At 33.4% G+C, this 27,044-nt stretch overlaps 2 protein-coding genes and 1 long non-coding RNA gene across 3 annotated transcripts; all 3 read right to left on the reverse strand.

The window, feature by feature from the left end:
* Positions 1-7,979: 7,979 nt before the first annotated feature.
* Positions 7,980-12,151, reverse strand: LOC149476056 (uncharacterized). The gene is made up of 2 exons (XR_016317910.1): positions 11,970-12,151; positions 7,980-11,871 (listed from the first exon to the last, which is right to left on the reverse strand). It is a non-coding gene; the product is annotated as an uncharacterized LOC149476056 (long non-coding RNA).
* A 28-nt stretch (positions 12,152-12,179) lies between these two features.
* On the reverse strand, positions 12,180-12,972 carry LOC149476057 (uncharacterized). The gene is made up of 2 exons (XM_089712575.1): positions 12,912-12,972; positions 12,180-12,804 (listed from the first exon to the last, which is right to left on the reverse strand). The coding sequence occupies exons 1-2, from the start codon at positions 12,915-12,917 to the stop codon at positions 12,349-12,351; spliced, it is 462 nt and encodes a 153-aa protein (XP_089568701.1). The 5' UTR covers positions 12,918-12,972; the 3' UTR covers positions 12,180-12,348.
* Positions 12,973-16,516: 3,544 nt separating this feature from the next.
* LOC149476058 (uncharacterized) lies at positions 16,517-26,610 on the reverse strand. The gene is made up of 5 exons (XM_089712664.1): positions 26,321-26,610; positions 24,901-25,036; positions 24,485-24,553; positions 20,247-20,324; positions 16,517-18,334 (listed from the first exon to the last, which is right to left on the reverse strand). Exons 1-5 carry the CDS (start codon positions 26,474-26,476, stop codon positions 17,199-17,201), a joined length of 1,575 nt encoding a protein of 524 aa, XP_089568790.1. The 5' UTR covers positions 26,477-26,610; the 3' UTR covers positions 16,517-17,198.
* Between the last annotated feature and the right edge of the window lie 434 nt (positions 26,611-27,044).

Raw genomic sequence — 27,044 nt, forward strand, 5'->3', positions numbered from 1 at the left:
CTTCTACCAGCCAGTAATACTCCTACACGGCCATTCTGACTATCGACCGTCCTCGGGCGCATCAAATTGCAGTCCTGTAACAATAACACAATCCATCGGACGGGTATCTGTCAATCTACCCGCTCGCCCATCCTGACAAGCTAATACGTCGTCGTCGTCTACGTCTACTACGTAATATTACGGTCATATAACAATAATTGTCTCAGAATGAAAAAGCGTGTGTCCTTTCGACCACTCATGGACCGGACGGCACCTTTTTCTACTCACACAACAAACAATGCACTCTTTATCGGCATGTCCTATCCTTAGGACCAATTTTTTACACAGTATCATTTGGACCGGACGGGTGTGTCCTTTCGACCACTCATGGACCGGACGGCACCTTTTTCTACTCACACAACAAACAATGCACTCTTTATCGGCATGTCCTATCCTTAGAACCAATTTTTTACACAGTATCATTTGGACCGGACGGGTGTGTCCTTTCGACCATGTGCATGGACCGGACGACACTGTCCCTTCGACCACAGAACACTTATGGTTGAATCGGATAAATGTGTCACTTCGACCAGCCGCTAACAGCTGCATGGCTCAGACGACATTCCCTTCAACTAATGAACACTTAAGGTTGGACCGGATGAATGTGTCCCTTCGACCAGCCGCTATAAGCGGCATGACCTGGACGACATTATCCTTTCGACCACCTTCCACACACAACAATACTCGATGACTGTTCTCACTCAACGTGCCAAAATAGTTAAGTAGACTTCATGCAAACAATGCTCACAGATTACACATAAGTTACGGATTGTCTTGCTCTGCATGAATTTCGACCAACTTTCGACAATTCATGTTCAATGATTTCACGATCTCAGATGTTATGTTACGCCACGCTTTATTGGGATCGTTTTAGATAATCGTTAGCAAACTTTTCAAAGTGCGCATCACACGCTCTACTTGCCCGTAAGATACCCAAGATCACTGCGCACAGTATCTGGCAACTTACTAAGATAGCTCTATTTTATCAAAAAGCAAGACGACCCGCTTTCAAACAAAAAGGGGACTGACTCACCGGATTACGGCCTCAAGATGCCACTCGACAGTCGTTGTTCGCAGACATTAACCTCTTATTTTGTAGTAGCTATACCTCCTTTTTAACCGACATCATCCTCTTTCGTTACAATTTGTTGCTACGTGTCCAGCTTGACCGCATATGTAGCAGGTTACGGTCGCAATTTTCTCGGGAGCACGTGTTGCAGTTCACGAATTTTGCTGTTTAGTTATCCCAGAAGCATCTTCTTAAAGACGCTTTTTACAGTCGGCTTGCCGTTCTCCGGTCATTAAACAAAAATGACATTTATCAAGCAATCTTGCGTCTGCAATTCTAGGTTGCTTGAAATTAGGCTCTTGGATTTCAGTAATCTCCGTTGGTAGTCATAGTATATTCGTTTAGCTCACGGCGTATGAAACCATCCTTCTGACATAAGACTGTTATAATGACGAATTCAGTTATATCATCTTCTGGCATTCGGATTTTAGATATAGTTTCGATCATATTCTATAAGCGCAGGACAGCTTCTGCTGCGGTTTCTTTTGTTCCAATTTGAAAATGCAATATTTCATCACAGTAGTCTTGAAATAATTTTGGTTTACAAAATCTGGCCATTAAACTTTGTTTTACAGTCTCCCATGTGAACTCATTCAAATTTAACTTTGTCAAGCAAGAGGCGGCGCAGCCTTTCAGTGCATAGGTAAGAGCCACAAGTAAATCTACGCCCTTTAAATTTTTAGTCAGTACTATAAGCTCTGTAATCTTACACCAACCTTCTACATGCACGTCTACATCTTACTGATTAAACTCTACAAGATTAACTGTACAAGACTTAGCGCTAGCAGTTGCCACCGGAGCGCGGTTGCGTCGTTGCTATCATCCGAGTAAGTAAGACTTCCATATTGCTTAACAAATTCAAGGCGCTATTTTCGTCAGGTGGTTGGTTTTCCTCGGTCTTTAGCGCATGGTATATCCCACTTCTGATATGGGCGGATGGCCATATTCATCAGAATCACCCATAAGTAGTATGGATTCCCGGACTGAATCCAAACGAGAATCCAAACATACCCCGACTAAAAAAAAAAAAAAAAAAAAAAAAAAAAAAAAAAAAAAAAAAAAAATCCACATCCAAATTGCATATTATATACGTTGGTACATGGGTATACATAGGCAGTCTATTAGCAGCATAAACATTATTTTCTAGACTGGGATGAATCTTTTTCATATGTTTTTGTAATTCTAGTGTATCCATGATATTACTGTTATTAGCAGATTATTACAGTACCAATCTATTCAATGGTTGTCATAGGAATGTTCAATTATAGTGTTTTGTATAAGATTAAATAGGAAGTTTGTAAGGAAATAAAAAATAGTAAATTGTATACAATTTGTTTTATTTAATTTTATAATGTTTCCTTTAGTTACATATACACAAAATGCATTAAGCATAACACATAAATCTAAAACATAACACACATTATAACCTTAACTACTATAGTCTACAGTAACATTTCTATTTTTATCTATTTCAATAATATTATCAAACTCAGCATAAACAATACAGTTAATTGTTTGTATTAGTGAGGATTCAAATCGTACTTCTAATCTTACACTACCATGCTTTATGAGATTCCAATGAGCTGACGAGTTAGCTGATAAATCAGGAGTTAAATCAAATGCTAAAAGACAGTAACCTTTGGCATACTGTTCACGAGAGATTGCATTTCCTTCATTAAGAAAGTGAATACCAGTTCCCGAGAATAGAGTATGATATGCTGATGTAAATATATTATTATTAAAAGATGGTTGCAAAGCTTTTGAAGGTATTTGTTGACCATCAATATATAAGCTGAAAGAGTTAATGCCATAGTTTTCAAAGTTAAATGGATTTTTAGTAAGTGAGCCATTAAATGCGGAATTGTTCACAAATCCAATAATACATCTTTTAGGTACCTGTCCTAAGAATATATTATCAAGAGTTTTTCCTTGAACACCTGATGGAATTGTTAAAACTTTAACTTCAGCACGAGTAATAGGATATTTAGCAGTGGTAGAAGCTAAAACTTTCTGATGTGCGAGTAATACACTTGGATTAATTCGTGCTCTTCGAACAATAAGAGTTGCATCCGTAATGCAAACTTTAAACTTTTCATCATTTGACCCAGCAATTAAATTAAAACTCTCTCTTGACCGAACTAATTTTACACTCATTTCAACACCATTAATTAAAAATTTATCTTGATTGAAAATGTCACCATGAAGATGACCAATCATTTCTATTTCCCTACTTTCATTAACTAATTCCTGTCTTTTAACAAACCCTATGTTTTTACCATCTGTGGAATCCATTTTGCCTGCTGTATCATCATACCAAAGACTACAAGTAAGATGAGATTGTTTAGCAGCAGGAGCATAGTTTAAAAGGGTTTCCATGTATGCTCGATAGGCATAGGTATTATTAGGTGGTGATACAAGTTTTTGGTTTAAATAAACATCGAGTTGACTAAAAAGTGAATGCAACCAATTATTTACAGGTGCTACTACTGTAGCTGATGTCAATTTTGTTGAATCTTGATTTAATACTTTTGCCTTTATGTGGAGTAATGTATGAGACAAATCTATGTAGTCATCGCCTGTTCCAGGAACTTGAAACTCGATAGGTCCATCATCAGCAAGAGATGAAATTGGTTTATAGTGAATCCACAATCCATTTTCAATGCTTGTTTGTGTAGACGGTAATGCAAACAAATCTAATTCTGACTTAACGCACTCACAAGAATGATTATGAAGGAAAGACATACTTAATTTGAAAATATATCTTTGATGTTTTTGGGTTTTAGACCAAGTTTTTTCGTAGCTTTCACTTTAGCTGTTAGTGGTGGAATGAACGAGGCCAATCGTTTTCTTTTAGTTATATACCCAGATCCTGTCATGTTTAATCGATCAATTTTGTCATCAGCCTTTCGTTTTAAGTTCGTACTAACTTGCTTTAGACGATCTTTTATTGAGGTTTCCATAGGACGGGCTTGAATCATATCCGATAAAAGTCCTACTCCAGCGTTTAATGCCTCCTTACCAACCACTCGAGCACCACTTGAAAGTAAAGGTAAAACTGATCTAAATAACCCTCCTAAGAAGCTCCCAATACCATGACCGCGTTGGTATGGTGAACCCTTATAAATTACTCCAACTCCTGATCCAGCTTGATGTGAATAATAATTTTCATATGGACATTTATGATGATCATGAGGAGAATACATTATTATAATTTGCGGAAATGTAGTTTAATACACACGGTTCCAAACTGGAATGGTATTTTTTGTCCTGCGCTGGATCTTATATCCATTTCCAGCGTATCGAACTCTCTTCGCATAACGGGTAAGTAGTGAGGTGGAGAGAAAACGTGCATTTTATACGCACCATAAATGTATTTTGAAGGATCTAATGAAATGACTCTTAATAGCGGAGTCATAACATCACCCACAATCTGAGGATCGATAATGTCGCAATATAGAAATAGTTGAGATGGTAACCCTAAGTGTAAATTAGCAGGACACTTCCCAAAATTTCTGTCTAGGAGATTTGTATTTGGTTCATAACCTAGTTGTAAACTTAATTTGGGTGATAATGTTACGGATGTTATATTTTTATCCAAAACAGAAACAGACACAAATTTTGTTATTTCATCATAACGAAATTTCAAGTTCTCTCCGATACCATTTAACGCTCTCAAAATATGTTCAACGTTATCGTAGTTGGTAGCGGGAATATGTTTTTTGTAGTACACTGTTGATGGTTTATCTTCATTAGGAATTAACATGGTTTTTGTGATGTATACAACATTTTCATGATCTTGAACAGTAAACATTGTGCATGGATATTGAAACTCGACAACTCCAACCAACCATTCACCTTCTAATTTCATAGCTTTTGGTAATTTTGTTGAAAAATTTGTGGTCTTGTTATCAGGAAAGTATTCCATTGAACTATTGCTGAGCAAAGTTAAATAAAAACTTTCTTTATTCATATTTCTTTTAAACTAGAAGCTAAAATCCAACTGTTAAATTTATCTGGATAACCTCTCCACTTCACTAATACTTCTTTTCTGTTGCCCGAATAACGAGTGCCAATTATTTTATCTATTTTATATTGTGAGGTGGGGTTGTAAGTGACCTTCTGTAATTCTCTTTCATAAAAAGTACCAACTATTGGTTCATTTTGTAAATCTGTAATTGTATAAACAACCCATGGAGATCTATCAATTATTGAAGATATAATAAATATTTCATCACTCCAATTTGATTCATATCCTTTTTGGAAAACATGTTTATATTTAGTTATTCGAACATAATCACCCACGTTGAAATTTGGTTTTGAATTTTCTAAAGAAAGTTTGTTTGACCCTCTATCATAAAGATTAGTCCAAACTGTCATAATATTGTTGGAACTTACATCACATGGGCACATCTTAATACTCGAGTGAATGCTGTGATTATAAGAGTATATTAAATCTTGTAAAACATCTATATATCTATAAGTATTATTATGAGTGAAATAACGCCACATTTTCATTTTTAGAGTTCTTTGAAATCGTTCAACAATACTTGCCTTAATATCAGGATTGTTAGTGGTATAGTAATTTATCTTTTTGGATTTAAAGTATTTTTGTACATCTTTTGAGACAAATTCTGTACCTTTATCAGATTGTATGTGAGTAGGTGTTGAATTACTTTCAGTAAATATACTTTCAAAACATTCTTTAGTTGTTTCTGAGTTTTTCTTTTTCATTGGTCTTGCAAAAGCATATTTACTAAATACATCAATAACACAAAGTATATAGTTGAAACCATCATTATATTGAGAATAAGTTCGCATATCACTTAAATCAGCTTGCCACAGCTCATTAATATTTGATAGAATGTACCTATTACGCGGGAATTTTTTCCGAATGGGTTTATGTAATGTATATGTTTCTTGTGATTGTAACCATTCCTTTACTTGCTTTTTATCCATTTTACCCTTCATAGCTTTTGATAATTTATCAATACTACCAAAACCAGCGGGGTTAGATGGATCATAATAAATCCTGTTAATTTCTTCTAGTACGGGGTCCATTTTTCCCAATCGATCTTTTTACGTATTTTAGTTATATATCTTTTATCTCCACTGCTCGGTGTAGAAAATTCTTGAACTTCAATCTCAGAGGTTTTGTTCAGATCTTTTGCTTGAAGTTGGTTAATAAACTCACATCTCTTTGGATTTCCAATATAAGTAAGTGGTACTTTAATATCTTTTAATGCTTTAGCAAATCTATCCCACCCTATCGGATCACTTTTTTTTAAGGGTCTAAGTGAATCATTTATTAAATCAACAATATTACTTCCTGGAATTTTTTCATTATCAATTATGACTGTGCCTTCATTATCCCAACGTATTTTACTTTTACTTATTCCAATTAAGTTTAATAATGATTCACCTTTTTTATTATAAGTTTTCGGTATTAAACTGAGTATTTGTGTTGGTGAATACAGTGGATTTGCCTCACTTTCTATACTTTTAATGGAACCTTTCTCCCCCAACAAAGATTCAGCATCAACTGAACTTTTTTGATCTCTATCTTTATTTTTAAAACCAATTTTAGACTCATTTGAATATTCATTAGATGTATCAGAATAAATTGGTAATCTGAGTGGTTGACGATCCTCTTCGGTAAAGTGAAGGTATCTTTGTAGTGTTTGTAAATATAGCATCCACTTCTTTCGGTCTTCCGTCTTACTATTCATAATATTTTGCATTTCAATATCTAATCGAGACAAATTACTTGTATCCTTATTTTCTTGTTTTAATTTTTCAATCAATCCAGGTTCAATAAGTATCATTTTCTTAGCATTTTCCATGTTAACTGGCTAGTCCACTTACTAATCCACTCAATATTGCACCTAATATTATTGGTAAGAAAGCCCCTCCTTTTTGTATAATAATATTTTTTCTTAGTTTATGTTTACACTTACGCACCAGTTTACGGAGTATATTTTTGTGTTTATTCAATTTTTGTTTATCTTGATCTTTAAGTGGTATCTTTCCTTGTAAAACGTTATGAATACATTCACAAATACAATTTATTTCTTTTTCATCACACGTTTTAAGTAACGCTTTTTGATATTTTGGTTTAAGCGTATGCAAAGCATTTAGCAAATGTTTATGCGTTGTAACTCGACGAAGCATCATTTAGAAATGATTTGAATTGTTTGATTCTTGGTGTATTTAAACTCTTTCGTGGGGACGTAGACTGTGCAGTGACCATTAAATGGGAATACATGTGTCTTGATACGACAAAAATCATTTGTATTCTGTTTTAAATCTACCATTAAATATCCATGCGCTTCTAAAGTTGCATCCCTGTAGGCGTCTTCAATGAATTTTGTGTTATCTGGTGACACTTGTCGTGCTAAATATCTTATTTGAGTTTTATCTCGAGGGTTTTTAAAATAAATTATATAACTTGAGTTTAAAGAAATATCTCTTTGACCTTTACCTTGATGAAATAAATTTTGTGTTAAATAAAATACACTAAGATTCCTGTGATGACTACCTTTTGTAAATATATCCACAATTCTTCCATCAGACTCTCTCATTAGATCATCAATAATAATAAGGTGTGGGTTTTCACCATCAAACATATTAAGATTTGGAATTCCTTGATGATACTTAACATTTGGTAAATTATATAAAGGCTGCATTTCGTCGTAGCACCATGTGATTTCAGAAAAAAATTCATTACATACACTACTCCTATGTTTAATGAATTGAGTAACAAAGTTAGATTTTCCACATCCACTTGGACCTGCTACGATGGCAGCAAATGGATGAATAAAGTGAATCATTTTTATACTTCTATCTTCTTTGGATGTAGCAATAAAACTAAATATTTTTCTCTTTAAACATTTTATTTATACATTAAGGTTACAGTTTAATATAAATAAAGTAATATATACAAATAAACACAACCTTAAAAATTATTACAAAGCACATATATCCAAAAAAATAAATAATAATAATAATAATCAAATATATTCATAACTAAAATTTTTGAAATATAAATATCGTTTTAGCTGAAATTGCCATCGAGTTTATAATGACCCAACGGTAATGTATCTATATTGTTTGGTAGAATGTACCGCTTGGCATCATTAAAGGATAAACATGTTTTATTTATTTCTTGTGTAAAAATTGTATGCTTTAATGATTTAAATCTATACATTTTACAATATTGAACGTTTTTATTAAACAAACATGACTTATAATTATCTAAAGTTAATTTTTTTGTGACACACTTATTAACACCCTTTGCCTTAGTAATAATTTTATCATCAACCTGTAACGCATACATTTTTGATCGCAGACCTACAAATTCCATAAAAATTCTACCACAGTTTTCATCTTTGAAATAACCTATTTTTTTTTTATTTAGTTTAGGAAAATTAAAAACGTTGTTAGCATCATAATCTGATGTATCGAAATATGTATTAATGTCCAGTTTTATATCATTATAAAAGTTACTCGTAAATATTTGATAAATGAGACTGTCGGTATCGGTGTATAGCAATTTCAAATTGGAACCAAATTTATCTTGCATGTAATTGTAGTGGAAATCATACATAAGCGTTTTAGATATATCTAATATACAAAATCCTAGATAAATAGGTTTATTATAAATTAACTTTGTTTTGTTTAATTGAATTGCAACAAGACTATCAGAAAAAATTGAAACACTGTGAAAATGTGGTTGAGCAATTAAATCTCCAGCTCCCAATACTTTACCCCGATTTTCCCAATGAGTTAACAGTTTAACATTTACACGTTTTTCAATATTTTCCATAGTCTTACCAAAAACAGCGTTGTTCATTAGTTTATAAAAATCTTTCTCAAAATCTGAAATAGCTTGGGTTCTCAATTGTGTATTTAAGTCTATATATTCTTTTAACCATGGAGTCTGATTAAATTTTAATATTCTATGAATTTTTAATAATTTTAACCCCATTTTTAAGCATTGAATTAAATTTCTATAATATATAATATATTTGGATTTGTTTTTTAAGTTTGGAATCAATCTAATTTCTTTAGCGTCACCTACAGGTATGTTTTCTGGACAAAGAGGTAAATCGGAATGTTTATCATGCAAATCAACCGGATACTCAAGATCTACCTCCAAGATAAATCCTATCTCTGAAGAATAACTAACATTAAAATCTGTATCGGGGGAAGCCCACTCAAAATTACCTGTAGGTAGATATTGGGACATAGCCCAACCATACAGGTTATTGGCATCGAAATACATTAAAAATGAATCTTTATCTTTTGAGTTATAGTTGGACATATAAACATTATTTGCTTTTGCATAGCGAGTGCTACACTGTGAAACACCTCCACGTATTCCTGATTTAATAAAAGCAATCATCTCAATATCTGTAAGTAATTCTAACTCGATTCTAGTATGTTTCAACATAGCATCCCAACTTAATCCAGGAGCTGTATAGTAATGGGCGGGATCTAAATCATAAGTTTTTATGCAAACACATCTAAAATTTTCAAAAATATCTGCTAACAATAATACATCGGTTTTTAAATAAAGATTTGAATAGTCCATCATATTTTTACATTTAAAATGATTCCAAACGTCTTTCGCATGGTTGTAATCTTCATTAGAAATAAAAGAATCTGTGAGAGTACTGTAAAATTGTGATTGCATTGGAAGTTGATATTGGTTTAATGCATCAAAATCTTTAACAAATTCATATGGAAATACACCTTTTTTAGTTAGTCGTTTAAAGTCTTCTAAATTAGGGAAACATTTTGATAATTCTTTAAAATCATTATCGTTTAAATTTTTTGCTAAGGTATCTAAGCTACTGGGTAAAAATTTAAGTGAATCCACAAAACGTAAAGTAACATTACTGTTATTGATTTTAATTATCTTTGAAAATGATATATATTTTTCTTTATTTTGTGGGAGAACTTCTACCTGACCTTCATCAAAGTTTAATGCATGTACAATGAAATGTGCATCATAATGACTTAAATTGTGCAAGAAGACTGGTATAGTGTAAGGTACTCTAAATTTTTCTGAACAAACTTTATGCACGACCCCAATAAATTTCCCAGTAAACCAATCATGGTAAAACACTGAATCCCCATTCAAATTTTTATTACAAACATAACAGTGTTCAGATTTGCTAACTATATCTTGTTCTATTTGTGATAAATTATTAGAAGCTTTTTGAAAACCAATTTTCTTCACAATTATTTTCAGATTATCTTTTAACGATTCCATAAATTTTAAAGCACAATTTTCACCAGTATATGTTACATATTTAGACAATTTATCATCATAAGAACATTTAATGTAATATCCAAAACTATAAACATTGTGTTTTTGTACATTTATCGTATGTGATTTTGTAGGGTCATTTGAACACGATGCTAAAGGACTTAAAAAAGCCTCAAAATCCGCATATATAACAAAAGGTAACTTCAGTTTACGTTGGAATTTATCAAAACTTAATTTACTTTCAGATACAATATCACCCCACCAATTTCTTTTATTTTTATCAACGCTTGGTATTTGTGTACATATATGTCTGCAATCATTTTTTTGATGGTTATTCAAACGTTCATATGTTGAAAAATATTGTAAACAAAAGTCACATAGATATATAGCTTCCTTCGATTTTGAAATTTGATGACTTATTAATCTTGACATATTTTTTATGTAACAATAATGACCGATTTTACCCTGTGTCAAATATAATAAATTTATATGAGTCTGCATTTTGTTCTTTGTAAAATACAAGGGTCCGACAATACTATTTTTTTTTCTTTGTTCATTATATTCTAGACCAAAAACATTAATACTAATATTGTTAAGACTTTCAATTTTGTGAATATCGTTTAATTTAACTGGAAATGTAATATTACCGAACTTCAATTTATGACTGTGTTTGGTGTATGATGATACTCTATCCGAATTTTTATGTATTGGAAACAAAGCGGATAACAGTGCCCACTTAAAACAGGCGTTATCTGTGTTTTTAACATTTATAACAGCTTTTTTTATTTTTATGTCATGTGGTAACTCAATATAAGATTTTCCTCTTAAAGGGTTAAATTGATTTATATTCATATCCAAATGTAAAATTTTTTTCAAACTCCACCCACTATCCTTTTTCTCGAATGAATTTATATAATTAATAAGAGAATTCGTTACAGTAGTATAAAATATATTTAAATCATCACCGGTGCAAACAATAAAATTCATTGATTGAAAATCAAAAGTGTTATTTATATTTTTTGACTCCTGCACAAAGTCACCATATAAAATAAAATTGATTTTTAAAATTGTATGCTCTTCTATGGACTTATTTATTAACGTAAATATTGTATCTTTGACTGAAGCAAGAAATAAATCTGGTGTCTCAAACTGTAAAAAATTTTGATTTTCAGAAGTTACTCTATAAGTTATTATTCTATTACCGAACGCAGTCTCAATTATCTTAACATTAGGTTTTATTGAATGTTGTATTTTATCTACATTATTTTTGTGTACGTTGCTTCTCAGATGATTAGCAAAATATTTTTTGGAAACACTTATATTACAAATACTACAACATTTCGTCTTGGAATTAATACCTTCATTCGATGTTGATGGTTGTTGTGAAGTCCGTGAAAAATCAATTTTAGTTGCAGATTTTATCCTTTTGATGTCATCAGAATTAACATCAACTTCTGCTTTCCTTTTGGTTCCCCGTCCCGTTTGTTCCACCCTAAAAAAAAAAAAAAAAAAAAAGAAAGTTATTTACTTCGATTGCTTAAAATACAAATAAGAAAGAAAAAAAGATGATTATAAAAAATATATACTCACAATTTTCCATCGAATTCATCACATAGCTCCATCAAACTTTGATCATGAAATGAGTGATTTAATTCATTTCTTTCTATTTCATCACAAACGTTTAAAAGTTCATTTGTATCAATGGATAGGCTTGTCAATTCAAGATCCATTTCATTGAAAAAAACACTAACACATTCTTCAGACATTTTAAACACTATATTTGTTTCACAACTTCTTTCTTGTAACACACTTTTTGCCTTAATGCTCAATGGTCTTCAACATAATCATTGACTTTATACATTGCAACGTACTATTTATACTAGTAGATAAACTAATTACTAAACTACCACATGAAGAAACCTATTATACTAGTGGATAAACTAATTACTAAACTACCACATGAAGAAACCTAATTTTTAAAGCTGTAGTGTTTTGCACTATCTTCCTCCGATATCTCCTTTGTTATGTTGTATACAATATCTTTTATTTGAAGATCTATGTTAGAATCATTTTTTGTATAATATTTAATGCGAATATCAGCATTTTTCCAATGTTGCGACACCGGGATTCCTTTCAACTTTTTTAAACTATACAAATCAATTTTCACTAGTAGATCAGCATCCATTCCGTCATCTTTGTCTGTTGAAATATATGAAATGCATCCCTCCTTCACTGAACGTCCAACAATTGAAGATAGTTTCGCCTTTTTCTTTTTCCGCTCAGGCTCTTGAAGAAAAAAGTCATCTAAACGACTGGTCCTCTTATTTTTATTTATTGTTAAGTTAGAAACCTCATCTTCATCCGATAAATCATAATAATTATAGGGCTTGAAACATTTTTCCACATCTTTGAGGTTGTAAGAAGCCTGAAACATAACATATATAATTAAAAATATGTTTAACAAGATAAAAATAAATAAAGATTTTACTGAAGTAATAATTAAAAATAATATTAATAATAATAATAACTTACCTCCATTTTGTTATTTGTAATAAATTTCTACGCGTTGACCTGTGGTTGAATTCGAAACACAATATACTACGGATGCGTGCAGGGATATTTATATGATAGATTTGGGAAGGGGCTAGCACGACTTTGGAATCATTATCTTATCTATAAGGATTTCCGAAAAATGAATACATTAACATACTTAGCTAACAACTAATACACATGACATGACACAACAAACACAAACAAAAACAACAAACATAGTTAAGCAATCACTTATGTACTTATGATTATATTGACAATTTGGGAATTATTATCTTTGGACTTCAGTTTGTGGTGAATATTGCTTAATGTATGCTTAATGCATTTTGTGTATATGTAACTAAAGGAAATATTATAAAATTAAATAAAACAAATTGTATGCAATTTACTATTTTTTATTTCCTTACAAACAATAAATAATATACTATTATAAAGGCGAAAGTTTGTAAGGATGTATGGATGTATGGATGTATGGATGTTTGTTACTCTTTCACGTAAAAACTACTGAACCGATTACAATGAAATTTAGCACACATATAGAGGGTAACTTGGATTAACACATAGGATAGTTTTTATCCCGGAAATCCCACGGGAACGGGAACTATGCGGGTTTTCCTTTGCAAACGCGGGCGAAGCCGCGGGTGGAAATCTAGTATACATATAAAAATATTGCATATATTGGGATGACAATATAACATGATGTTAGTTTAGGTTGATGATTGATAGAAATTGGATGAGGTCAAACATGTAAAAATGAATACATTAGACCTGCAAATGAGTCTTCATAGAATACACCCCAGCCTCCAGTATAGCGTGTACCCCTCGAATCGCCTGCCAATGCATATACACATACCTGCATTTATTATATGCAATCTCGACCCTGACTCACAGCCAGGTTCTCATTGGGTAGCTATTCATATCAACCACGAAAGAGTTGGAGAATATTTTGATTCCTTTGGACGTAAACCGATTAGGGTAATAGCGGAATTTTTAAGAAGAAATTGTCGCATGTGGGACTATAATACTGCTAGAATTCAGGATATCTATTCCACGTTTTGTGGAGAGTATTGCGTGGTATATTTGTACTACAAGTTCCGAGGCCTGAGATTGGAAGATTTCCTTACAAATTTTTCGTATGACTCACCAAGAAATGATATGACACTTGTTAAATTGTATTGTAGTGTAATGCGGGTGTAAATAAAGAAATAATATATGGAAATAATATGTTTTATTTTCAATCAACTCTTTTACAATCCTTGTCCTGCCGTAACAAAGTTCGATACATCAGATTACCCGGAAAAACAATTAGGTTAGGTTAGACTTTGATAAACAACGCCAGAAGCGAATCGCTTTTTTAAAAAAGCAACAATTAGGTTAGGTTAGGTTAGACTTTGATAAACAACGCACGAGCCGAGCGAGCAAAGCGAGCGTGCCGCTGCAGCGGCCGGCGAGTGCCAGAAGCGAATCGCTTTTTAAAAAAGCAACAATTATAATAATATAGTAGGATAATATATAAATATAGGATTTTAGACGTATTTTTTCTTGAATATAATAATACATCGTTTGGTTAGAATAGCGAGGTAGGTCGTAACAAAGAAGTTTAATACAAAAGCAGTGATAAGCGAGGTGCACAATGAGTAATAGATATGAACGCCGATAGATAATAGGAAAAGGCAAACAACCGGTGGGTCATTAGCGTCCCATTAATGACCCATCGATTAACTCTTATCTAATTGATATTTGATAAGAGTTAATCGATCTGCACACCTCAGCTATCTTTGGAACCGTGCATCCTATCGCTTCGGGAGTGAGTGCTATCGACTCAGCGTGGCCGCTTTAGTGGGAAAAGAGTCCAAACTTTTTTTTTTTTTTTTTTTTTTTTTTTTTTTTTTTTTTTTTTAGTCGGGGTTTTCAATCAAGTCACGTCCTCACCGTACCATAAAGTGAGGCAGCATAGAGTGAGGCAGTACCCGGGAATCCATACTACTCCCATATCTTCAGTAAATTATAATGTTGGTGGAAACAAATGAATCATCAATGTTACAAACAAATGTTATGTAATCGTACAAATCTATGCACTAGTAATTAGGGAATCACTTGATCAATCGCTTTTAATTAGTTTCGTTACAACAATGCACAAGATTACTCGGAACAATAGCGATTCGTCGCAAACGTGGTGCTCTAACCGTTCTTCGTTTGTAACCAAGCAACGTCTGCAGCCGACCATCGACGCGACGCTCCGCCAGATCGACAGTTGTCAAATCTCGTTCCGATGTAATTCTCATCAGCCAGTAATACTTCTACCAGCCAGTAATACTCCTACATATATATAAATCTCGTGTCACAATGTTTGTCCTCAATGGACTCCTAAACCACTTAACCGATTATAATAAAATTCAAAGACCATGTGTAGTTCGATCCAACTTGAGAGATAGGATAGTTTAAACATGTAGGTACCCCAGGCGAAGTCGGGGCGGACCACTAGTTATATACTAAAACCTTCCTCTTGAATCACTCGTTCTATTAAAAAAAACCGCATCAAAATCCGTTGCGTAGTTTTAAAGATTTAAGCATACATAGGGATATAGGGACAGAGAAAGCGACTTTGTTTTAATAGATACTATGTAGGATACTCAAGACTACGGTCCGTTGAAGCTGTTAAAAATCAAACTTATAAGCCAACGCAATCAAAAGATACAGTCCTTCTAGTTACAAACTAACGCACAGCATTCGCAATGGAATGAATGTCTACAGGGTTGAGGGTACTAATTCCCGTGAACACAGAATTTTGTATTTGCTTATAACCGAATCTTCTTTTTTGGAAGTCGGTTAAAAAATCTCACTTTGGGAATCGAACCCAGGACCTTTTAAGTTAATTAGTAGCAGATGAAACATTAAATTATTAAATAACTTAAGTACTTTTTATTTACTCTTGTTAGAGGTTAATATTAAAATTTATTTACAAAATATTACAGTCGTAAGCCTCCTTTTTGGAAGTCGGTTATCTCGCTCCGGGAATCGAACCCGGGACTTTAAGTTACTTAGTAGTTAGTATTTGGGAAAAATTAGTCCTAACTCCTAAGCCTCTTTTTTGGAAGTCGGTTAAATATCTCGCTCCGGGAATCGAACCCGGGACTTTAAGTTAATTAGTAGTTAGTATTTGGGGGTAAAATAAAACACACTTTAAATATAACTTATTTAATAAAAAGTTTTTACAAATGATAACGTGAAAAAATTTATTGCACTTTTGATAATCAAAAATTCTTGAATCTAATTTTTTAATAAAATTTATTTAATAATAACACGTAGTTATCTTATATATATAATATATACAATAATGTATATAAAAATGTATGTTTGTTTGTCCACAGTTGGGAACGGCTGAACAATGATTGAAGATAATATATTTTATACATAAATGCAAAAAATGCCCTTTTAGAACGGCTAAGGCAAACTGAAATAATATCATAATTTTTTAACAAAAAAAGTTCTGCTACATTTTCCATTTTGATAACATTTTTTAATTATGAAAAATATAGAAATAAATGAACAATTTCTACGAAAACGTCCATTGAAATAAAAAAATAAATAAATTTTTTAAATTTTATTACGTACATTTTTTGTACAAAAAATACAATCGAAAACAAAAGTTCTGTTTAATCTGTGTAATCTAAACTTTTTTATTCAAATTTTCTCTATCTAAGCAATTGCATTACCAATATAATATTGAACAAAAAAATAATATCATTTTGAGATGTCACGATAAATATTCATGCTTCTAATTCCAACAGAATTTTACATATCAAATCATAATAGTCACCAATTATATTTCAAGTAAAAAGATGTATATAGACTATTAGCGTTCCAAAAGTGGCTAATTGGCCACATTATACTTGTATTGGCACGTATAAATGTGGCTAATTAGCCACGTTTACTTCAGTTGTTTCTTTTTCGCTCACAATAGTTGAATCATGCCATCTCACTTTGACGTCTAATCGTGTGTGCGTTAGTGTGCCGTTTGAAGATCGAATGTTGTGTTGGTAACATATCTACACCTTTTTACTTGTAATATAATTTTTTGAAGTGAAACTTCTTTAGGCGCATTGAGAGTAAAATTTCAAGGTCGCGTTATGCCAATACAGTCACGTCATGGTAAAGCGACGATTTTGGTATCCTTGAATCTTGCCAAAGAAGTTTCACTTCTGACACGTGTGCACACACACTTTTTTTTCACAACAACCGTTCACAACCGCGCCGTGCACAACCAGCCTAATTCAAATTCCGCTCGTGCACTTTCAAGTGTCCTTTCAAAGTGCACTTTTGCGTAAAGGCCCATCCACACACGGGGCATGTGAACCGCTTGTCATTATTATGTATACGCATGTGCTCTCTTAAAGTTTTCAATCTCTGGTACGATTTATTGCAAACATTACAAACATGGATTCTTTCCCCATCATGTTTGATCATGTGCATTTTTAGCGAATTTCTCGTATAAAACGCCAAGTCACATTTCGTACATTTATGGTTCCTTTCATTTAAATGATCCCGTCTGACATGACTGGACAAATGCCCTGGCGTTATATAGCTCTGCGTACAGGCTTTGCACTTATATTTCTTCAGTTCTTCATTATGAACTTCCGCTAAATGTTTCTGCCTTGCATAAAAAGACGATAACGATATATTACACTTTTTGCACACGTATCTGATGCCTGATTTGTGTTCTTTCGACACGTGGTTCTCCCGTTTAGTCACTTTATCGAATACGATATCGCAGAAACGACACGGGAACGATCCGATCTCGTGCGTTCTCAAGTGGCCTCTGAGACGGGATCGGGAAGCGAAAGCTTTTCCACAACTATCACAAGTATGGTTTGGGTAATGTTCGTTCATATGTGTGTTTAGTGTCACGAAGTTTAGGAACGTCTTCTTGCAAATGGGACAATCGAGTTGATCTTTTTCTAGTTTAAAGGGAAGTTTGTTGACACGACATCCATTTCTACAGACTTCTATATGATGCTTCATTTCGTCATAGTTATGCACGTCTGTTGCGCAATTCTTGCACCTTAATACTTTGCCATTCTTTTGGAATTTCTGCGAGTTGGAATGCTCCATTTTCTTGATCGCGGACGCCATGTTTGATGTACTGTGTTGGCTAATGTGGGTCTTCAAGTCATCTAGGTTGGTACACTTTTCGGGGCATATTGTGCATGAAAATGTGTTGTCTCTGTTTATTTTGAAGGGAAAAAGCCCAGCAGTTATTAGAGCCTCTGTGTCTTCCAAATCTGCTACTTTTTTACACACGCTCGAATAGGTCATTTTCTTCTTGCTAGTGGGAAGTTTTTTCCGCGTTTTCCTTGGAGGTCTGTACTCGTCCGGTTCGTTCTTAAGTGCCATACCGTTTAATACTGTAAAAAATGTAGGTTTTAATACATTACGAATAAAAAAAAATACAGTTGCCGAGAATTTATAGTTCTGTAAAATTAATGAAAATTCGAAATGAGTGAAAATAAGCTAAATTCTTGTGTATAATTTGATTTTTTTCATTTTAAAAATATCACAAAAGTTTCAGATAATCTTGTTTCTCAAAGATCTTTGAGGTCAGTTATAGTATTTTTTTTTGCAATGGTCTTTATTTTAATTGCTGCAATTACCTATATTATATTCTCTTTGAGTAGAATTTTCTATCTACAGTATTAATTCCCTCCACCGTGATGTTTTAAAGCAGTCCAGTGTAGGAAAGCGATGGCGTTAGACGATCTATATAAACAAATTGTTTTTTTTTTTACATTTAAACAAGTTTTCATCTTGGATTTGAGGTAAGTTCCATATAACGCTGTCATTTTTCCACACTGGAAAAATACTGCTTTAAAACGTCATGGTACAGGCTGCTATCCGACTAATATTATAAATGCGAAAGTTTGTGAGGATGGATGTATGTATATGTGTATGTATGTTTGTAACTCTTTCATGCAAATACTACTGAACCGATAACAATGAAATTTAGCACACATTTAGAGGGTAACTTGAATTAACACATAGGATAGGTTTTATCCCGGAAATCCCACGGGAACGGGAACTATGCGGGTTTTTTTTAAACGCGGGCGAAGCCGCGGGCGGAAAGCTAGTAGTAAATATTACCTACAAAATTCCACCTTGTTTAATAGTTAAAAAATATTTTATTAACGATTTAGTAATGTTCACAGTAGTTCAATTTAAATTGTAACAAATGTATGCACAACTTCTGATAACGATAAAAATTAAAATACATTAAGTTTATTATTAGTATACAAGTTTCATGAATAAATTAATATATAAATTTAGTAACATGATAAAATAAGATTTTTACGCGAAAGAATAATCATCCATCCATCGTCACAAACTTTCGCATTTATAATATACTAGCTTTCCGCCCGCGGCTTCGCCCATGCAGTTCCTGTTCTCGGGATAAAACCTAACCTATGTGTTAATCCAAGTTACCCTCTATATATGTGCTAAATTTCATTGTAATCGGTTCAGTAATATTTGCGTGAAAGAGTAACAAACATCACACACACATCCTCACAAACTTTCGCATTTATAATATTATTAGGACTAGTGGGATAGGATAGGATAGGATAAGGATAGGATGGGATAAGGATAGGACATAGGATAAGATACGGGGGGGAGGTTTACGTAGAGACGAGCATACTATAGTTATGCTCGCTGCAAGTAAACCGGCCCCCCCCTGCGATGGAAGGCGGATAGCCCGATAATAGGGCGACGTTATCATTACACGATACCGTCGCCTATTGTCATGTATGGGCTTGGACGAGTCGCCAAGTTGCGGCAATTACCATTGTAGGAGCTTGTTATGTGCGGGTGTAATAAAAGATGAATAACTACGCAAAGGTTATATTTCGTTAACTACATATATATATTCGTATGTAATTAATATTCGACCTAATGCGACCAACCCGCGTCCCGACAAGCCCGTAACTGTCTATGCATAACGCACAAACTGTTTATATACGAGTTACCGTGTGAACCGATGGTGTGAACTTTCTTAGTAGGTACTACACTTGAAATTCGGTAACTCGTAAATTGGCTTGTCGTCGCTACACCATGTAGGCGGTGGGGGTACAAGGCCTAGCCTAGCTAGCCCAAGGCGAACGGTGGCCACCGTTGGGTTTTAGTGGGTATGGCTTTTGCGAGTCCCACATACCCCCTCAGAAAAACTGTAGAGGGGGATGCGTAAGTGCATTTCCCAACGTGAAAAAAAAGGACATAGGATAAGATAGGATGTATAAAATGAACAGAATGTATCTAGGTTATACTCACTGTCTTCATTCATTTCATCATCAATGTAATCACTGTTCGACTCTTGCTTGAAATGGCTGAGGAGGATTTCATCATCATCTGTAAATAAAACAAAAAAAGTTAAGGTTTTTAATAAAAAAATATGTGCATGTACTAGTGTACACACGTAAGAAGTGAAACTTCGTTATGACCTTATTTGAATTTGTATTTTTTGGTTTTATGGCATTCAAATGCTTTATAAATATAAATTTATAAATTTATATGACCTTATTTTTCAAAAAATAATTTTTATATGTAACTTTACAGAAATACGTCAATCACGCGTGGTAGGGATAAAAACAAGATGGCGCGTAACGGAAAAATGTCACGCGTAACGAAAAAATGTTACACTAAATTTTTTTCCAACCCCGATAAAGAAGTTTCACTTCAAAAATTAAATAAAACGGTTGTTTTACTGGCTTAATAATTAATATAGTTCACTATTTCAGAGATTAAGTTTACGTCAAATGCAAATAAAAGTATTAAATCGGATTCGGAAAGGCTATTACATTTTAGATTTTTTATAACATCACTAGCTGCGTGGCTGTTGTCCTGTTGGTTTTAGCGTGATGATATTATATAGCCTATAGCCTTCCTCGATAAATGGGCTATCTAACACCAAAAGAATTTTTCAAATCGGACCAGTAGTTCCTGAGATTAGCGCGATCAAACAAACAAACTCTTCAGCTTTATAATATTAGTATAGATGATATACCTACCTCATTTTAGCAAAAAAGATAGAAATGACATTTTACAAAATTAAAAAAAATAAGATAAACAAGAAACAATTTATTTCTTTTGAGTTCTTTATGTTACAGTCAAAACAAGATAACTGGTCAAAACCACTTTTGACTGCAAAAACCGGTCAAAAGTGCATTTGCAATAATGTACTTCAAAAATGGTTGGATCAAGTAGAGCAAAAACACCATACCTATGTAGTTTTTAGTGATATAATTAAAATTACTTTTCAGTAATTAAAACTTATTTTGATGCAAAAAGTAGTTTTAACCTTATTTACTTTTATTACCACCGATATCAACTAGATTAATTGTACTACAAAAAAATATATTCAACAGCATAGAAAGCTCATTAAGAGGAGGCTCCCTAACATAATTTCTGGCACTGAGAGACCGGTTAGACAGCTACGGTGCTAGACGCTAACATAGCCGTAATAAAGTTGAATATCGCGTGCGCTCTTTGATCGCGTTCGAGCTCGAAACTGAATCTCGTATAAGTCTCAATTCTTATTTCGTTTATAACTAAAGTAATAAATAATAATTGATCTAGAGTAAAAATATCTTGGGATTGGATAGTAAACTATATTTTCTAACTGTTAACATTTACTTTAGACATATATTCCTAGTAAATCTTAAAAAAATGCAATAATCTTATAAATCTTCTCTTATATATAAAAATGAATCGCAAAATGTGTTGGTAAGCGCATAACTCGAGAACGGCTGAACCGATTTCGATAATTCTTTTTTTATTATATTCCTTGAAGTACGAGGATGGTTCTTATGTTAAAAAAGTTAAAAAAGGCATAATTTTTGAATAAAAAATGAATCGAGCGAAAATGTTACAATTACGTAACTGTCTTGTACCTACATGGAAAGAAAAAGACCCAATAAATCATATACATACTACAGTTACATTTTGATTGTATGTGTGACTGTTTCAGAATATTAATGCAAATTCACATAACATTTAGGGAGGCCTCCAAGAGAAAAATTAAAAATATTATAAAGCTGAAGAGTTTGTTTGTTTGTTTGTTTGAACGCGCTAATCTCGGGAACTACTGGTCTACTACTGGTCCGATTCCGAAAAATTCTTTCGGTGTTAGATAGCTCATTTATCGAGGAAGGCTATAGGCTATATACCATCACGCTACGACCAACAGGAGAGGAGCCACGGGGGTGAAACCGCGCGGAGCAGCTAGTTAATAATAAAGGCAAGAATTAATTAAATTCTTATCTCAGTATTTTAATCAATTTTTAATTAGGTTTTTTAATTCAGCAGACATCGATAATTTATAATAGTAGAGTTTAAAGCGTAATTTTTAAACAGACACATGTAGTAATTACTATTGGATAAAAAATAACATAAAATGTAAATATTTCAGAACATGTTTAACGAAATACCGAAAAATTTTGTACCCAACCATGTCTTAGAACCTTTTAACCCATTGAGCCCTGAACGGCCAGATCCGGCCGCGACACAATAGATTTTCTATTGTGTCTGTGATTCCGGGGCCTGATGGATTAACAAATAAGTGATTCAAGTAAAAAAATCGCATATAGATATACTACTCTTTTGTCTGTGTAAAAGGTTAAAATTATTATGCAAATGCTACAATGCTAAATTTTAACGAATAGAGAAAAAATTCGATCTCTAAGCAGAATTAAATTTTTTCTATTCTTTAAAATTTTCACATTTATAAATTACTAGCGGTCCGCCCCGGCTTCGCCCGTGGTACCTACATGTTTATACTATCCTATCTCTCAAGTTGGATCGAACTGCACATGGTGTGCGAATTTTATTATAATCGGTTAAGTGGTTTAGGAGTCCATTGAGGACAAACATTGTGACACGAGATTTATATATATATTAAGAAGATAAAGAATGTGATTGCTATAAAACTAATAGCGAAAAGAAATAAACTCCTTTCCCTGTGGGACACTATTAGCCCGGCCGTACACGGACGGCTCGAGCGGTCTGTCGTTGACAGCTCAAGGATGACCACGAAGTTGACGGCTTGAAGCGGTCGCGACTGCTCGAGCAGTCCGTGTACGGCAGTGAATGAATGTCTACAGTTCACCGCGCGGTCGCGGCTTCAAACCGTCGGTCTCAACTGCTTGAAGCCGTCCGTATATGGCCGCCCTTATATTATCTACTTTTTTATTGTTTTTCATTTCCTGTTTTTTGTATGTTTTTATTCTTTTTGATGTCAATTAAGATTAACTGTGTCACACTGTCTCGCTAAATAAAGTTTTTTCTTTCTTTCTATCATTATTTTTTGTATACAGTCTGTGTCCCCTAGTCCCACTAGGGCCTAGTGGGGTAAGGGGCAGATGCATTAATGTATACATCTGTTTCACTGATCGATTTTCTCTATCATTATATACGGACAAAATTGAGACACCAAAAACAAGACTAGCTGGGCTTCGCGGTTTCACCTGCATTGCTCCGCTCTTGATGGTCTTAAAGAGATGATATATAGCCTATAGCCTTCCTCGATAAATGGGCTATCTAACACCGAAAGAATTTATCAAATCGGACCTGTAGTTCCCGAGATTCGCGTTCAAACAAACAACATAATAATATTAAATTAAATGATAATGACGATTTTCTTTTTAAATAAATGGTTTTACCACAAAACGATTTAAACAGAGTCTAACTTTCGACCGCCTCTTTGGTACAGTGGTTGACGCGTGAGCATAGAACCGAGGGGTCCTGGGTTCGATTCCCGGTGGAGACGAAGAAAAAAAAATATCTCGGTCTGGCAGGACACAGAAGGCAGATCACCTACTTGTCCCTAAAGAAAATCGATCAGTGAAACAGATGTATGAATAATGCATCTGCCCCTTACCCCACTACGGGGACACGGGACTTCACTTATATACAAGACTAGCTGTGCTCCGCGGTTTTACGCGCAGTGCTCCGCTCTTGTTGTTCTTAAAGAGATGATATATAGCCTATAGCCTTCCTCGATAAATGGGCTATCTAACACTGAAAGAATTTTTCAAATCGGACCTGTAGTTCCCGAGATTAGCGCGTTCAAACAAACAACATAATATGTATATGGATGATGATGATGATGATTTTTTTAAAAGATAAATGGTATTACCACAAAACGATTTAAACAGAGTCTAACTTTCGACCGCCTCTTTGGTACAGTGGTTGACGCGTGAGCATAGAACCGAGGGGTCCTGGGTTCGATTCCCGGTGGAGACGAAGAAAAAAAAATGTCTCGGTCTGGCAGGACACAGAAGGCTGATCACCTACTTGTCCCTAAAGAAAATCGATCAGTGAAACAGATGTATGAATAATGCATCTGCCCCTTACCCCACTACGGGGACACGGGACTTCACTACTAACTTTAAACCAGGGATCTGTCACTTTAACAGTTGTCTATGTGAAAATTTCAGTGAAATACGACAAAACCAGATTAAAGATAAACCCTGTCTAAAGTTTTTTGTGGTAAGACATCTGACTTCACTCACCACTTGCACTATCATTGCCCATGTCTTTAGATATTTCCTCTTTAACTGCCATCGCATTTTCATCGGCTTCTGAAAATCATATGAGCTTAACAAGAATTTCAGAGTAAAATATATTTAATTTATTTGAATTGAACAAAACTATAACATTTACAACAATAATAATCAAATTAAATAATAATATGTACTTTCATAAAAAAATCGATAATTACGAAAAATAACAAAAAATATAATAGATTTTTCAATTGTACTATCATAAATCACTATAGGTAATTACAATGTATAAAAAATATATTTGAATAATTTAATTTAACAAAAGTATCATAATTTAACACTTGACTTGGAAAAATGTAACAAAATTATTTGTGTATATTTTATGACATTCAACACACATATTTGAAAATCTAATATTCACTTACTCTTTAATCTCGCAGCTGCTTCTAAAGACTTCAACGACTCCTCAACTTGTTTCTTAAACTTAAAACATAACATCAGTTGGTCGATACAACTTTCACAAATAAGGCATTTGGTATCTTCCACATCTAGGCTTGCAACCTGCAAATAGACAAAGAACCATATATTTTAACAATAATATTATAAATTATCTATACTATAATAATAATATAATAAAGCTGTATGTTTGTTGGAACGTGCTAATCTCAGGTCCAATTTCAAAAATTCTTTTGGTGTTTGATAGCCCATTTATCGTGGAAGGCTATAGGCTATATATCATCAGGCTAAGACCAACAGGAGCGGAGCAATGCAGGTAAAACTGCAGGGTGCAGCTAGTAGTAAATAATAATAACAATTTTATAGCTTTATATTTAACTAGCATTTTTATATAGAACTAGTGGTCTGCCCCGGCTTCGCACGTGGTACATATTTCGCAATAAAATGTAGCCTATGTCCTTTCTCGGGTATCAAAATGTCTCCATACCAAATTTCATGCAAATTGGTTCAGTAATTTAGGGGTGATTGAGTAACAGACAGACAGACAGAGTTACTTTCCCATTTATAATATTAGTATGAATGCACTATTCCTATTGGTATGATATTATGTAGCCTTTTTTGATAAATGGGCTGAAATAATATTTTTAACGTGATAACGTTTTTAAAATCGTTTTAGTCGGGTGACATGTTCAGAAACTTGTGTCACACCAAAACCTCACGAGCGCGATCGCAGGTATAACGAGAGAGAGACGGACCGATCTCCCGTCTCATCTCGAGCGCTGCCACCAATAAGACGTTATCACGTAAACATCTTGATCAACCTATTTTACAAACAACCAATTTTTGAGACACAATTTTGCTTTTTCATAGTAGGTATTTCTCTTATTATTTTATTATTTATCTGCATCAAATTATTACCCATCATAATACAAGTGAAACCAGCGAATTAAAACATCGCAATGATTTTCTTTAGTTTTGTTAATAATTTTCAGACAAAATTAGAGCATCTGTTGTGAGACCACAGAACTAAGTCTACAGAATTTTATCAAAATCGATTAAGTAATTTTGAAGCACTGTGAGTAAATCTACTTTATAAAAATAAGTCGGGTTTTCCTTCCTGACGCTATAACTCCAGAACGCACGAACCGATTTCCACGGTTTTGCATTCGTTGGAAAGGTCTCGGGCTCCGTGAGGTTTATAGCAAAGAAAAGGTGTCTCTGGTGGCGAAACGGAGTTCGCCCGGTTTGCTAGTTTAATATAAAAAGCTATTAATGATAGTTGGATACACTATCACGTCTATTTCTCAGCCAAACCAAAGAAGGTAAGTGTCTTGAACTTCTCTAAGAAAGCATATTTTTTATGAATTAAAAATATTAAATAATACTTACATTTATAGAAAAACACTTCAACAATATATCTGAGTACGTTTCAGTCTGTTTACAACCAATCTCCGTACTTAACATGCTCTTAACAACATCCAATTTAGTGCATAAACAACAATTGCCAAGTAATGGTAATGTTTCTACCATTATACTGCTTTCCATTGTGAAATTGCGTTTTAATAAATCTTATTGGAAACTAATAATACAATTCTTATTTACATAAAATAAATTACTTCCCTTTTTTTGTGAAAATTGAATAACAAAACTACGGAAACAATTCACATTTTGACTTTGACAATAGCTGTGTAATTGTCATTTGTCAGTCAGACAGTCAGTTGACACATGATAACTAAATAAGACGCGTTTTCATTTATAAATATTTAAACATCAAATTGTAACATTAATAATTTTATTAATTTGTTTTAATAAATTAATTTTATAATCATAATCCTGTAGGCACTGTTGTCGAACACCCTATAGCTATGTAGTATATATTTCTATAATATAAAAATCTTAAAAATGAATCGCAAAATGTGTTGGTAAGCACCTTGGTAAGCACATAACTCTTAATGCTTTTTTTTATAATATTCCTTGAAGTACGAGGATGGTTCTTGAGAGAAAACGTAAGCATGTACCACGGACGAAGCCGGGGCGGAACGGTAGTTAATCATAAAAAATGTTGTGTGGTTTTATGAAACCACGGTAAAAGTGAAACTTAGGCACAAAATTA

This window comes from Colias philodice, chromosome 29 (assembly GCF_061535455.1).
Source record: "Colias philodice isolate Cphi_HAF_F1 chromosome 29, ilColPhil1 Martin Lab GWU primary, whole genome shotgun sequence".
NCBI classification, from domain to species: Eukaryota; Metazoa; Arthropoda; class Insecta; order Lepidoptera; family Pieridae; genus Colias; species Colias philodice.

Excerpts from the sequence above, each read along its gene's own strand:
- LOC149476058 (XM_089712664.1), bottom strand. The coding sequence starts at position 26,476 with ATGGAAAGCAGTATAATGGTAGAAACATTACCATTACTTGGCAATTGT. Across the intron at positions 24,554-24,900 it reads AGCAGCTGCGAGATTAAAGA|AAGCCGATGAAAATGCGATG; the intron begins GTAAGTGAATAT and ends TATGATTTTCAG. Across the intron at positions 20,325-24,484 it reads GGGCAATGATAGTGCAAGTG|ATGATGATGAAATCCTCCTC; the intron begins GTGAGTGAAGTC and ends TTTTATTTACAG.